Genomic DNA, 12587 nt, shown 5'->3' with positions numbered 1-12587 from the left:
TCACCATTCACTTTCATTGTATGAACCTACAGAGCTAAAATAATCTTCAAAAAAAATCTTTGTTTGTGTTCTGCAGAAAAAAGCCATACACATCTGGGAAAACATGAGGGTGAGTAAATGATGAGAGAATTTTCATTTTTGGGTGAACTGCCCCTTTAATTGTTTTATAACATTACAGTAATAAGACTTACATTTCTTTTTGCATTTTTCTTTAAGCCCAATCTATTATTTCTTTTGATTTTGAAGAAAAATATGATCTGGACACGTTCTTGAGATTTACCCTGACATCAACATCCATTAAAACCCTCCAAGGGAGAACCAATCTCATCTCTTCAATCTGAAACTGTAGCGGCGGTATCTAGCTATTCCAGTGAGCTTTCTCAAAGCAGTATCTATACCCTTTCAACAACCTGTCAACATGTGTCATATGTTCCACCCTCTACAATAGATATTTTTTTGAAGTGTCACTTCAGTAGAACTTGTGAAAAACAAAAAAGTAACAATAGTTTATACTATTTAAGTACACAGAAAAAACATGACACAAATTCAGTGTCAGAGGTTTGATTTCAGAATCTATGGTAACATCATTTTCATTCCATTTCAATAAACACTTTCAATGACATACACAGTTACAATAAATGTGTAATCTGTAATTACAACAAAAGTGGCATCACAGAGCTAATGCACAGGGGTTTAAACCCACTGACAAAACAAATAAACTGTCCAACTGTAAATACTAAAAGCAAGTTTTAACTTTCACTCATATTAATCGTGTATAATATACATTGTCTATCACAAAATGAATGGGTGTACATTTTGATGGTTATTTACATCTTGGTAAGATTTTATTTAGACTTAATGTTAAAATATTTTTTACTTTCTTTGAATGCAGAATTTTTTTTTTTAACCTTTCTATGGATACAAAACAGAAGTCAGGTAAATTATATTCTAAGAATAAGTCATTATTTACTTTATTATAACATGCATAAAATGTTTGACCCTGGTTTAACCTGGAGTGCTTCGTCCCTCTTAATGAACAGCCCATTCTTGCACAATGTGTTTTTCCCTTTGTTGCCTGTCAACAAACCACCAAGTCCCTGCTTATTGGTCCATGAGAATCTTTGTCTTGAAACTAAGACAAGCTCAAAATGAACCTACACAATGTACAATACTTAATAGTTAGCACCTTCCTCCCATTGCATGACCCTTTAAACCATTATGAATTCAAGTTCAAGACAGTCGCAACACCCTCCAAAATCGATTCCCTTTTTCTCAGTTTATTTTAATAGGCTATTAAACCAAAAAGTATTTCAGTAGTTAATATTACTTTTTCATACAGATCTCTGACCTAGGCGTCTATCCAGGTGTCCCTTCACAACAAAAGTTCTGTTTTTGTTCTGGTTTGACACTCCCCCCAGTCTTGTCCTAGTATGAATCCCCCAGGAGTGTGAGATAGATCTCAGACTGAAGGAAACGGGGGTAACAGTCCATTTCTAAGAGGCAATAGATGCGCTTTTGGGCATGGGACAGGGAGATGTGTGATGGGGCTTTTAGGAGCTCTACGGTCAGTTCTCTTGTCTTACTGTCCAGATTTACCTAAAAGTGGGTGAGAGAGAGACTCAAATTAAAATATATTCAAACTTGTATAAATACACAGATAGCACAGCTATTATTGGAGTATTCCAGGTTCAATACAAGTGAAGCTCAATCGACAGCATTAGTGGAAAAAAAAATATTATTACCACAAAAACAAATTTTGAATTTGTTTAAAAACACACACACACAAGCAAAAAATGAGTTAACAGTAAGGCTTTTACAAATTGAAGTGAATGGGGCCAATCCATAAACTAGTGGTCAACCAATACAGGTTTTTCAATGGCCGATGCCGAATTCTAAAGAACAGGATGGCCGATATAAATGCAGATAAACATAATACAATTTAACAACAGCAAATCAGATGTACACAAAATTTCCAAAGTGAAACAAACAAGTATTTTATACAATATGTACTCAAATTTGCACAAACTTGAAAAGAAAAAAATTTGAAAACAGAAAGTCTTGACTATCCATTGACAAATCTATTGATAGATTTTGGAACTGACACAAGGGAAAGTTAACAATTCTGTAAATCGCCCAAACAAACACATTTTTTGCAGATGCCAATAATCGTAAAATGGCCAAATATCGTCCGATTATTCGCAAAAGCATCGTAAGCCTAAGTTGATCATAGAAACCATAGGCGGCAATGGCCTCAATAAGCTTACGATGCTTTTGGGAAACACAGCCATGGCTGATATATCGGTCTATCACTAACATAAACATTCAAATACTTAAACACAACACATAAACATTAAACGTGTTAACATGCTTTTAGTGTGATCAAATCTCTTACTCACCTCATCTGTGTAAAGTTTATTTAATATTACAACTTTGCAGTCATGACAATGTTAAGCAATGTTTACTCACTCTCTATGCAACAAAAAAGAAGAAATATTGCAGAACATGTTCTTTTTCATAATGGGGACTGAGGCTGTCAAGCTCCAAAAATGACAACATAAAAGTAGCCCATCAGATGTGTGTGGTGTATTCTTAATCTTCTAAAGCCATACAATAGCTGAAATGTTGTTATTAGCTGAAAATCTTCAGCTCCGCTTTAATTTTTAGATCTTGACAGCCCCAGTCCCCATTTATTTTCATTGTATGGAAAAGAGCAGCTTGGACATTCTTTCAAACAGCTCCTTTTGTGTTCCACAGAAGAAAGCAAGAATTAAAGGTGTGTAAACGATGGCAGAATTTTCATTTTTTGGAAATTTCATTTCATCCTTAAAAAAAACAGACAGACAAAGAAGGGGGCAAATACAGACAAACGTACCTCTCTGGGAGCACCAGGCTGGATGTACGTCTCAGTAATTGATTTTGCCCGCCTCTGCAGGCTGAATTTATTGGACGATTGTCTGTACTGCTCACAGGCCAGGTAGAACTGCAGGTTTTCATCACTGAACTCGGATCGCAGGAATGCTTCAAAGACTGTAACTCCCACTAAAGGACAGGTGAGGACATCCGGTTAACATTGTGGAAGAGAAAAAAATCTTAATGAACTAAAAAAAAAAAAAAAAAAAAAGAAGAAGCTATTTCGGTGTACAAAATGGGGGGCTCAGATGACACGTGATATGCTCACATTCTGCCATACACCCACATATGTCATCACATCCACCAATTTACAGAAGGAAAAAAGTTTTTCACAGCATTATTCACTTTAGCAGGAATATATTGGCACTTATAGGTGACTATAGAGTACAAGGATTACAAAACAAATAGTGTACAAAATATGTCTTGAAGTTATTGATAAACGGGTCAATGACATGATGCTAATTTTTTTGTATGGCTCTATTAGGCTTACTATTCAAAAATACATAAAAAAATGCAATTCATCAAAACAAATTACTTGAATACACCTCTAATATAACAAACATGTTTTCAATTACTGAGTTCAGTCATTTTGATATTGTTCCTAATTTTAAAAAAGTGGCGTATCCATCTGGATTCTCAAGCTGAAATTCTGGCAGAACAATTCATATTTTATTATTAAAAACATTTTTTTTTTTTAAACTAAGCAGTGAAACAATGTTGTCTTTTAATATTATTATTTATATTTGAAAACTTTTATCCACCAAATCAAATTCAGGTGTGTAACCAACATGTAGGCAGCCATTCTGTTGCCATGGCACCAAAAACAACAGAGAGGACTCCTGTAGACCCTCATGACTATATTTATTTACATTGAAAAACAGGTTTGAAAACTTTTTTGAAATTAATGATTGTGTAGAGTGTGTATTTCAGGTGCAAGGGAAGTACTTTAAAGTTGCAGTGAAGTGCCTTGATAAGTGTAGTTTTCTTTGGTGTTTTGATATATTTCCTGCTGAAACAGGAAGTGGGGGTGGGACATGTCAAACAGTTCTCCCTTTTTAAAAATTAGCCACTAGGCTTTGGTTTACATCACACCACACACGCACACGGTCAGAGCCGGTTACTGGGGAAACTTAGAACCGATCTCAACAGAGTGCAACAGTGTCCGCCCACATTTTCAATCGTCTGGGTTCCAGAGGTTTTTTGGCTTTTCATAAAATCCTTCATTGAAGAGTTCCAAGTAATAAATCCAACTAGCCAGCCATTACAGACTTTGATTTGAAGCAAAAAAGTATTTTAAACAGACAAAAAGACAAAGGTACAAGACTGTGTACTTAACGTATTTCATGATGGCACAAACTACTACAATCTCATGAAGCATTGCGAATTAAGTAACTGAAAAAAAAATGTAAAAAATTATGGCGGCCAAAAGTTTGGAATAATGTAGAGTTTGCTGTTTCAGAAGAAAATTGGTACTTTAATTCTCCAAAGTGGCATTCAACTGATCACAAAGTATAGTCAGGATATTACTGATGTAGAAAACAGCAATATCACTATTTGAAAAAAGTTATTTTTGAACAAATCTTGACAGGCCCCATTTCCAGCAGCCATTTCTCCAACACCTTATCCTTGATTAATCATGCTAAATTGCTAATTTGGTACTAGAAAATCACTTGCCATTATATTAAACACTGCTGAATGAAGCTTAAAGCTGCGTACACACTGCCAGAGACTTTGTCGCTGCAGGTCGCCAGTGGCTGGCGGTGAAGTCGCTAGTGGGTGTTCCCACTACTGGTTGCCTAGTAACGTTTATAAATGACATTCACGGATGCCATTCCATTGCTGTTGAAAGCCAATCTCTTTTCTTGCCACTAAAAACAAACATTTTGGAGGGAAAAGACTAAATATAAATGGAATCAGTACATAAAATGCTTTATATCAAAGATGAATGAGAAACAAAGCGTGCTGTTTGCCATAGCGGCTGTTTATCTGCTGCGAAAATGCAAATGCCGGTCTGTCTGGGTCCATAAAATCCCCGCGATCTCAGATACACCTTTCCACGCAGTATTTTTCTTAAAAATGTCCTTGTACGTGGGAAGAGACATATCATAGAGCACTGGAAAATTGCTAACAGCAAGAATTAGCCTTTCATCCACCTTTCCGTTCCTGCAGGAGCTGAGAGAGAGAGAGAAAGGATCACGTGAGCTCTCCCGTCTTCTCTCCTATTGGCTGTCGCTTCCGATAGTCGCTCCAAAGTTGAACTTTTCTCAACTTTGTCGCTGTCGCTGACACGCCATGTCTAGCGTCGCGACAGTCGTGTACGCGAAGTCGCTGTAAACTCACATGACCATGCATGGTATTCAGTCGCTGAGCACAGCGACTTCCGGCGTGTACGCAGCTAGTCGCGTACACGCTGGCGCTAGATGCTGCGGCGTGTCCAGCGACTGGCGACAAAGTTGCAGTAGATGTTCCAACTACTGGTTGCCGACTAACGTTTATAAGCGACAGTCAACGGATGTCATTCCATTGCTGGAGAGCTCACGGATCTCTTTTCTTGCCACTAAACAAGCATCCTGCAGTAACAGACTAAATATAGATGGAATAGGCATAATTGCTTGCTGTTGAGATGAATGATATCCAAGTGCTCTATGATAGTGTCTCTTCCCATGTACAAGGACATTTAAAAGCAAATACTGCGTGGAAAGGTGTATCTGAGATCGCGGGATCTTGATGGACCTTCCAGACAGTACTTGACATTTGTCATTGTACGCGGAAGAGATATAACAGCAGCACTGGCAAATTCTAACAGCAAGCATTAGCTTCTCATTCATCTTTCGATACTACAGGAGCATTGTGAGTGAGACTGATTGCGATTTATATTTAGTCTGTTCGCTACAGAAATAGTTTGTTGTTAGTGAGCAAGAGAAAGAGATTGAGCTGTCAACAGCTAATGGAATGGCATCCGTGAATGTCATTTATAAACGTTACTAGGCAACTCAGTAGTGCGAACACCCAGCTAGCGACTTCGTCGCCAGCCACTGGCTGATACTGCAGTCGCTGTCGTAATGTCGCTGGCAGTGTGTACGCAGCATAACATTGTCTATATGTTTGTTTTAAGTTGCCACAGTATGCACTGGCATGTCCCAAGGTCAATATCAACCGCTTTCTCTAAAAACTCATCAGGCAATCATTGTTTTGAGGAATGAAGGCTATACAATGCTTGAAATTGCCAAAAAAAACTGAAGATTTCATACAAAGGTGTACACTACAGCAGTGTTTTCAAACCTTTTTTCTGCCACGGCACACTTTTTACAATTAAACAAATCCCATGGCACATCTCTATCCCACTGTCCCACACAGCCATCATTAAAAGTTTTCCTTTTCTGTCCATTTTAGTTGCGGGTTTACTCATAATGTTTGAAATTCGGCTATGCAAAAAAACGCAAGTCACGTATGTACGGTGTATAATGAGATCAAACCTGGCAAGATTGCTAATTGGGTAATGACTAAAATAACAGATTTGCATCTTTTCTTATTTTTAGATTTGTTCTTGCAAATTAATTCTTGCAATGATACAGGAAATATTTTTTTATTTACATGGCTCCATACTAACATTTAAGAGTGGTAGCACCGTTGTGTTAAATTCTACAAATGGTCCCACCAGCACTTGAGTTGGTCGCACCGGTCCAACTGAAAGAAAATTAGTTTTCTTTCACGGTTTCTTTCTTTTTATCAGGAACTTGATGATTAAAATACTGAAGTCATCTGAAGACAAACAAAGCCATTTTCTATAATCAGAGGACATTAGAAATTATTTTACACAGAAGGAAATTTCCATTGTATCCATAGTTTTAACTGTGGCATTTGCAATAAGATCATAGTAACCAAAAGTAAAACCATGATTATCAGTAACCATAAAACAAATTATGGCATTTTTCATAAGAAAAACACATCCAGATATTAAATTGTATTTTCTCACTTCTATATTGATATATGTTTATGGTCAATATTGTTTTAAATATCTGTGATGTGTGGATTGAAACTGGATTGAAATTTCTGTCTTTTCATAGTGCAAATGCTGTTTAGAATGTTGGGGCTGTTTAATACAAACTTAAACTGGTTTAATCATCGAAACGTTATGGGCTTTCATAGAGGTTTTAAACAAATAATTAATGCCGAATTCGCGACCCAGCCCGTGCTTCTCGCAACACTGTTTCTGATGATCTGCATGGCTGAGCACTCGAGACTGGTGCACGTGTAAATACACGTCTCTGCACTGATCTGTCCATTGAGCAGCGCTGACTGATCTGGGTAAAGCTGTTTCCTTTTACGTTTGGAACATTTACCATTTGATATTTCTCATACAAAACAAAAAACAACAGAGCACAATCAGAGAGTCAGCTAACTTTGTAGTCGTACCAATGCGACCTCTTGCAAATTTCAATCACACTGTTAGGAAAAATGGTTGAAAAATTTGTCTCAGTCTGGTGCCCTGATTTATTTTGTGGAATCTGATAATTTTCCACGGCACACCTGACAATTTTTCACAGCACACTAGTGTGCCGCGGCTCAGTGGTTGGGAAACAATACACTAGTCTTTAAAGACAAAAGGCAACTGGTTCTAACAAGGACAGAAAGAGATGTGGAAGGCCAGATGTACAACTAAATAAGAGGATAAGTACATCAGAGTCTCTAGTTTGAGAAATAGATGCCTCACATGTCCTCAGCTGACAGCTTCATTGAATTCTACCCACTCAACACCATGTTTCATGTACAACAGTAAAGAGAAGACTCAGGAGTGCAGGCCTTGTGGGAAGAATTGCAAACAAAAAGAAAAGATTAGAGTGGATAAAGTAACACAGACATTGAACAATAGATAATTGGAAAAGAGTGTTATGGATCTTAACTCCATTGAGCTTTTGTGGGATCAGCTAGACTGTGAGGTGCATGAGAAGTGCCGACGAGTGCTACAGGAAGTGTGGGGTGAAATGTCACCTGAGAACTCAGAAGTTCTGAACATTTATTTCAAATTGTAATAGTAATTTTTCACACTATTAATGTCCAGACTATACATTGTAATCAGTCGAATGCCATTTTGGTGAATAAAAGTACCAATTTCTTACCATAAGAACAAAAGCTGTACATTATTTTAAACTTTTGGCCATCAGTGTATACAACTATTGAGATTAGGTTGTTGATTAGAAGTACAGAAACCATTTATTTTAGGTGTACTGCAAAATATTCAGATATAATACTATACAGTAAGTGTAGTTTAAGAGTGTAAGGAGACCGACTGGATTACATCCTTCACAGTGTGTCACGGAAGCGTACTCTTGCTGCTGGACTTATTTGTCGGGCTTTGTTGGCTGCAATTCTCTTATTGGTGGATCATTCTCTGCAGAATTATTGGTAATGTAGTTGTTTTCATGAATTGAGCTTTTTAGCATGATTTTCTAACAATGAAGTTACGCAGACTGATGTCTTTAACAAAGGCTTATATGATCATTGAACAACCTCAAAGCTCATGGTAGATCTGCCTTTTCATTTTTAAATTTCTATGGAAAAAATGTCTATGGAAAAAATTTATTTATATGGATTTTTACTTAAGGAACACGACTGTTGCACTCAATACCGGCTACCTTTTCCACTGACATGAACCGAATGATGATCTAATGGATCACGTTACACACGCACATTGTGCTTTAATAGAAACATATACCATTGATAAACAGCACTGTTTATGCTACGGATATGAATGATAGCTCAAATCATATGACCTTTGGAGGAGAGTTGTGCTGTTACTTTTCTAAGCAATCAGATTTATGATTTTAGCCTGGTGGACAATAAAACAGGTGGAAAAAATCCTATAAAATTTTATTGTAAGAGGGACCCAAACCATATCTAGGACCAGAATATGATTGAGACTTGGATGTGTTGTTTGACTTGGGCCACTTAGAAACAACCCAGAATACCTTAGCAACCTCCCCATTTTAGCAACCACTAAGCAACACCAAAAATCAAGTTTGCACAGGCAAGACAACTCAAGTTTTTCTTGTAGAATTGATTTGTTTGACTTTAGGCCAGCTCTCAACCTCAAAGGAAAAAACTCATTATTCTGTTATCTGCATTATCTTCATAACTAAGAAACTATTGCATATTCTTAGGGAATTGTCCGGAAACTCACTTACATAAAAGTGGTTCCAAACTGTTAAGAGGAAGCAGCTTGAAGAGTGTTTCAATAATGTAATGAATTTCACCACAAAACATTGATCTCAGCATAGACAAATAGCTATTAAATAAATTATAAAACTATACAGTTCAATCATCCAATTAAATAGCATTAAACCCATGCGATACTACAACGTCTTGCAAATGTCCTTTGTTTGACAAGTGGTCTGGCAAATCAAGCGGTTTAAACAGTGGAAAGCACTCACCTCTGCTGTCCAGCAAAGAATCGAGGGACTTGGCCCAACTTTCCATCTCTTTCCTGCTGAGTTGAGCTTTGCTATGGCCCACCTGACTCCACTGCCTCAGGATAGGCATTCGAGAGCGCCTCTCTTTAGCACTGAGACAAACAACAGGGAGAGAAGAAACATGACAAAGACATTCAGCTAAAATGTGTGGAATCAATAACAGTGGGCCAAAATAAGGGGCTTGGGAGGGGCTGTTTTGCAGAAAGTGAGGGAAAAGGATTGGCCAAAGGCAAAAACGGAGAGAGAATTCACATGGAAACCACTGTGAAATTGGATTGATTTCTTGCTGGGATGTTTTATTTTTACCTGCTTACAGTCTCTCTGTGCTCTGCACTGGTTAGATTTGAATTCGAGGACTGTGGTGAACCCTTGTGTAAAAGAAAAACAAGAGGTCACTAGCATGCAACACATGTATGATGAAATCTTGCTTGATTCAAGACTTTAAGGAAGTGTGGTTTACACTAGTTCTGTGACTTAAACAAATGTCACTAAGGCATAACAACATGGAAAGCTTTCTGACAATTTCTCATTTTCCAGATGCCACAATTGTTCAGGGAATTAGGTGTTTCACAGTATCTTTTGGTTTGCCATGATTTCTTGCCACAATCTCATAGATTAAAAGAACACATTTTGTCTCTGCAATAGTCCCATATAGAGTATTAGGACATGCAGTTCCCCTTTCAGAGTTCTCCTTTTAAAGTTTAGGCAAAGTCTCAGCAACATTATAACTCAGAGGGGAGAATTCAAGGGGCAGAGAGGGAACTGAATCTAACAGAACCACCTGCGCAATATGAAAACATACGTGCCTTCGTACTGTAGTACTTGACTTTGGTTTGGATGAGCAAATTGTGGAGCTGTTCCTGACGCTTGTAATATGTGAAAGGCATTTTGTATTTCTTTAAGAAAAATAAACTTTAGTTTGCCAATGGGTGAATGCGTATTACAGTAACGAGAATGAGATTTATTTGGCATTACAGTAATGAGAATGAGATTTTTTTCACATTACAGTAAAGAGAATGAGATTTTTTCACATTACAGTAAAGAGAATGAGATGTTTTTACATTACAGTGACGAGAATGAGATTTTTTCAGGCATTACAGTAAAGAGAATGCAATTTTTTCAGGCATTACAGTAAAGAGAATGCGATTTTTTGGCATTACAGTAACAAGAATGCGATTTTTTTGGCATTACAGTAACGAGAATGAGATTTTTTGGGAATTACAGTAAAGAGAATGAGATTTTTGGGGAATTACAGTAACAAGATTTTTTGGCATTACAGTAAAGAGAATGAGATTTTTTGGGAATTACAGTAAAGAGAATGAGATTTTTTCACATTACAGTAAAGAGAATGAGATTTTTTGGCATTACAGTAATGAGAATGAGATTTTTTTGAAATTACAGTAATGAGAATTAGATTTTTTTGGCATTACAGTAACAAGAATGAGATTTTTCCACAATACAGTAATGAAAATGTTTATTTTTTTGCATTACAGTGATAAGAGATTTGTGTGCATTATAGTAAATTTTACAGTTTTTTTTGGCATTACAGAAATGAAAAAGATTTCTTATTCACGTGGGGTGAAATATGAGCTTTACGTGTTCTTGATTGGTTTAGTGAGATTCAACCTAATATGTGAGCTGAACTAATTACATATTAAATATAATTTAGTTGACTTAAACCCTAAAGAAGTTTTCAAACTTACCTGTCCAAACAAACTTTTTAGGTGTAATTTAGCAGCTGTTAATTTGGCCCGAGCTTGTTGTCCATGAAAAAGAGAAGGTCTTGGAGAAATTGACAAATTACCAGATTTCAGTGTGGATGATGGAGAGTTGGGAGAGTTGTTACACTTTCCCATACTCTCAGAGCTGCCAGTGGCTTTCGGGGCAAGCTGACTGTCACTGTAAGCTTTAAAGCTGTCATTCAGACTCGTAACTTTCAAGAAACCAGAGTCCTCCATGCCAACAAGGTTTTCCATACTAAAGCTATGATCTCTGTTAAGTTCTCCCTTCCTACTTTGACCTGCGCTTCCTGACTTTGCATCCGGGGTGCAAGGATAAGATGCTGAGGCTCCATTCATCTCATCATCGGAGCTGCCCAGGGTCACATCTTCATCCCCCTGACTCCATGGTGAGAAGTCCAGATCCAACAATGCACCCTCTGAACTGAACTTACGCAGCATTGTGCTGAATTTTAAGAAAAAGAAGGAAAGAAAGATAGAGAGAATGCCAGACGGCTGGGAAAAAAAGAAGCATAGTGAAAAAAAGACAAGACAACAAGAATGACAGTATACCATCTGTGCTCTCATCATCTATCTATCCATCCATCCATCTGATTAATACAATGTGTACAGTTCTCATAAATAAACCATCATTATGACCATATAAGTGCACAAACTGTACAATTCTATAAAAATATAGCAATGACTATTTTTTCTTATCATAACTGCTTTCTTTGATGTAGAAATAAATACTTACATATCTTATTATACAGCAGAATAACACGGTTTGTTGTTGCGTACAACCACTTGGTATTAGTTCAAATGTAACCAACAGGTAACTAGCTATGTTAAGAAAAATTATTTGCTTTACAGTAACAAATGAACTTTAAGTCAATGTCAACGCAAGATAAGTCTAAACTGACGCGTCGTAAAAACCCGTCGAAGCTGTTTACACTTTACGCGCTATATAATGTGTGATTAAAATGGGAGCGTTCTCGTTTGTCGAGTCGCCATGTATAAACAAACCCGTGAACAAACAAATCTGACATCTGGTTACTTGAAATCGTTCACAGATGTCAGATACACTTACCTTGTTATAATCCCTTTGCTCGGCTCCTCATGACAGATCCAACAGGTCGTAAACCAGAACACCTCGGAGCAGGTTCGTCTGTAAATTGGAGTCAGGTTACACACGGAGATATTCGGAGCGTTTCGATTCGACCCGAAACGAATCAACTGTATGGTGTCTTCGAGTGTCCGTCAAAAATCACGTCTTTCTTGTCCGTTTCATTTTACTCTTGAATGACAAATGCAACGCCTTTTTTAATTTGGTCACACCCATAGTTCAGTCTGGACTTGTCCACCCAACATACTTGGAAATACGAGTGGCATAATTACACGGCAAGAGTTCATGACAACTATAGTTTCCGCAAAAATACCACAACTGTTACTATTGTTACGGCAAATAATTGTGGTAACTAGATGAGCC

General features: G+C 37.2%; 1 protein-coding gene across 1 annotated transcript; it reads right to left on the bottom strand.

Moving 5' to 3' along the window:
• Positions 1-85: 85 nt before the first annotated feature.
• On the bottom strand, positions 86-12486 carry si:ch211-152p11.4 (regulator of G-protein signaling 18). The gene is made up of 6 exons (XM_052092854.1): positions 12189-12486; positions 11084-11614; positions 9687-9748; positions 9342-9472; positions 2873-3039; positions 86-1596 (listed from the first exon to the last, which is right to left on the bottom strand). The coding sequence occupies exons 2-6, from the start codon at positions 11558-11560 to the stop codon at positions 1426-1428; spliced, it is 1008 nt and encodes a 335-aa protein (XP_051948814.1). The 5' UTR covers positions 11561-11614; positions 12189-12486; the 3' UTR covers positions 86-1425.
• Between the last annotated feature and the right edge of the window lie 101 nt (positions 12487-12587).

This window comes from Xyrauchen texanus, chromosome 26, assembly GCF_025860055.1.
Source record: "Xyrauchen texanus isolate HMW12.3.18 chromosome 26, RBS_HiC_50CHRs, whole genome shotgun sequence".
Taxonomy (NCBI): Eukaryota; Metazoa; Chordata; class Actinopteri; order Cypriniformes; family Catostomidae; genus Xyrauchen; species Xyrauchen texanus.
The sequence above is the reverse complement of the archived record's forward strand: the minus strand, read 5'-3'. Positions and strand labels throughout refer to the sequence as shown.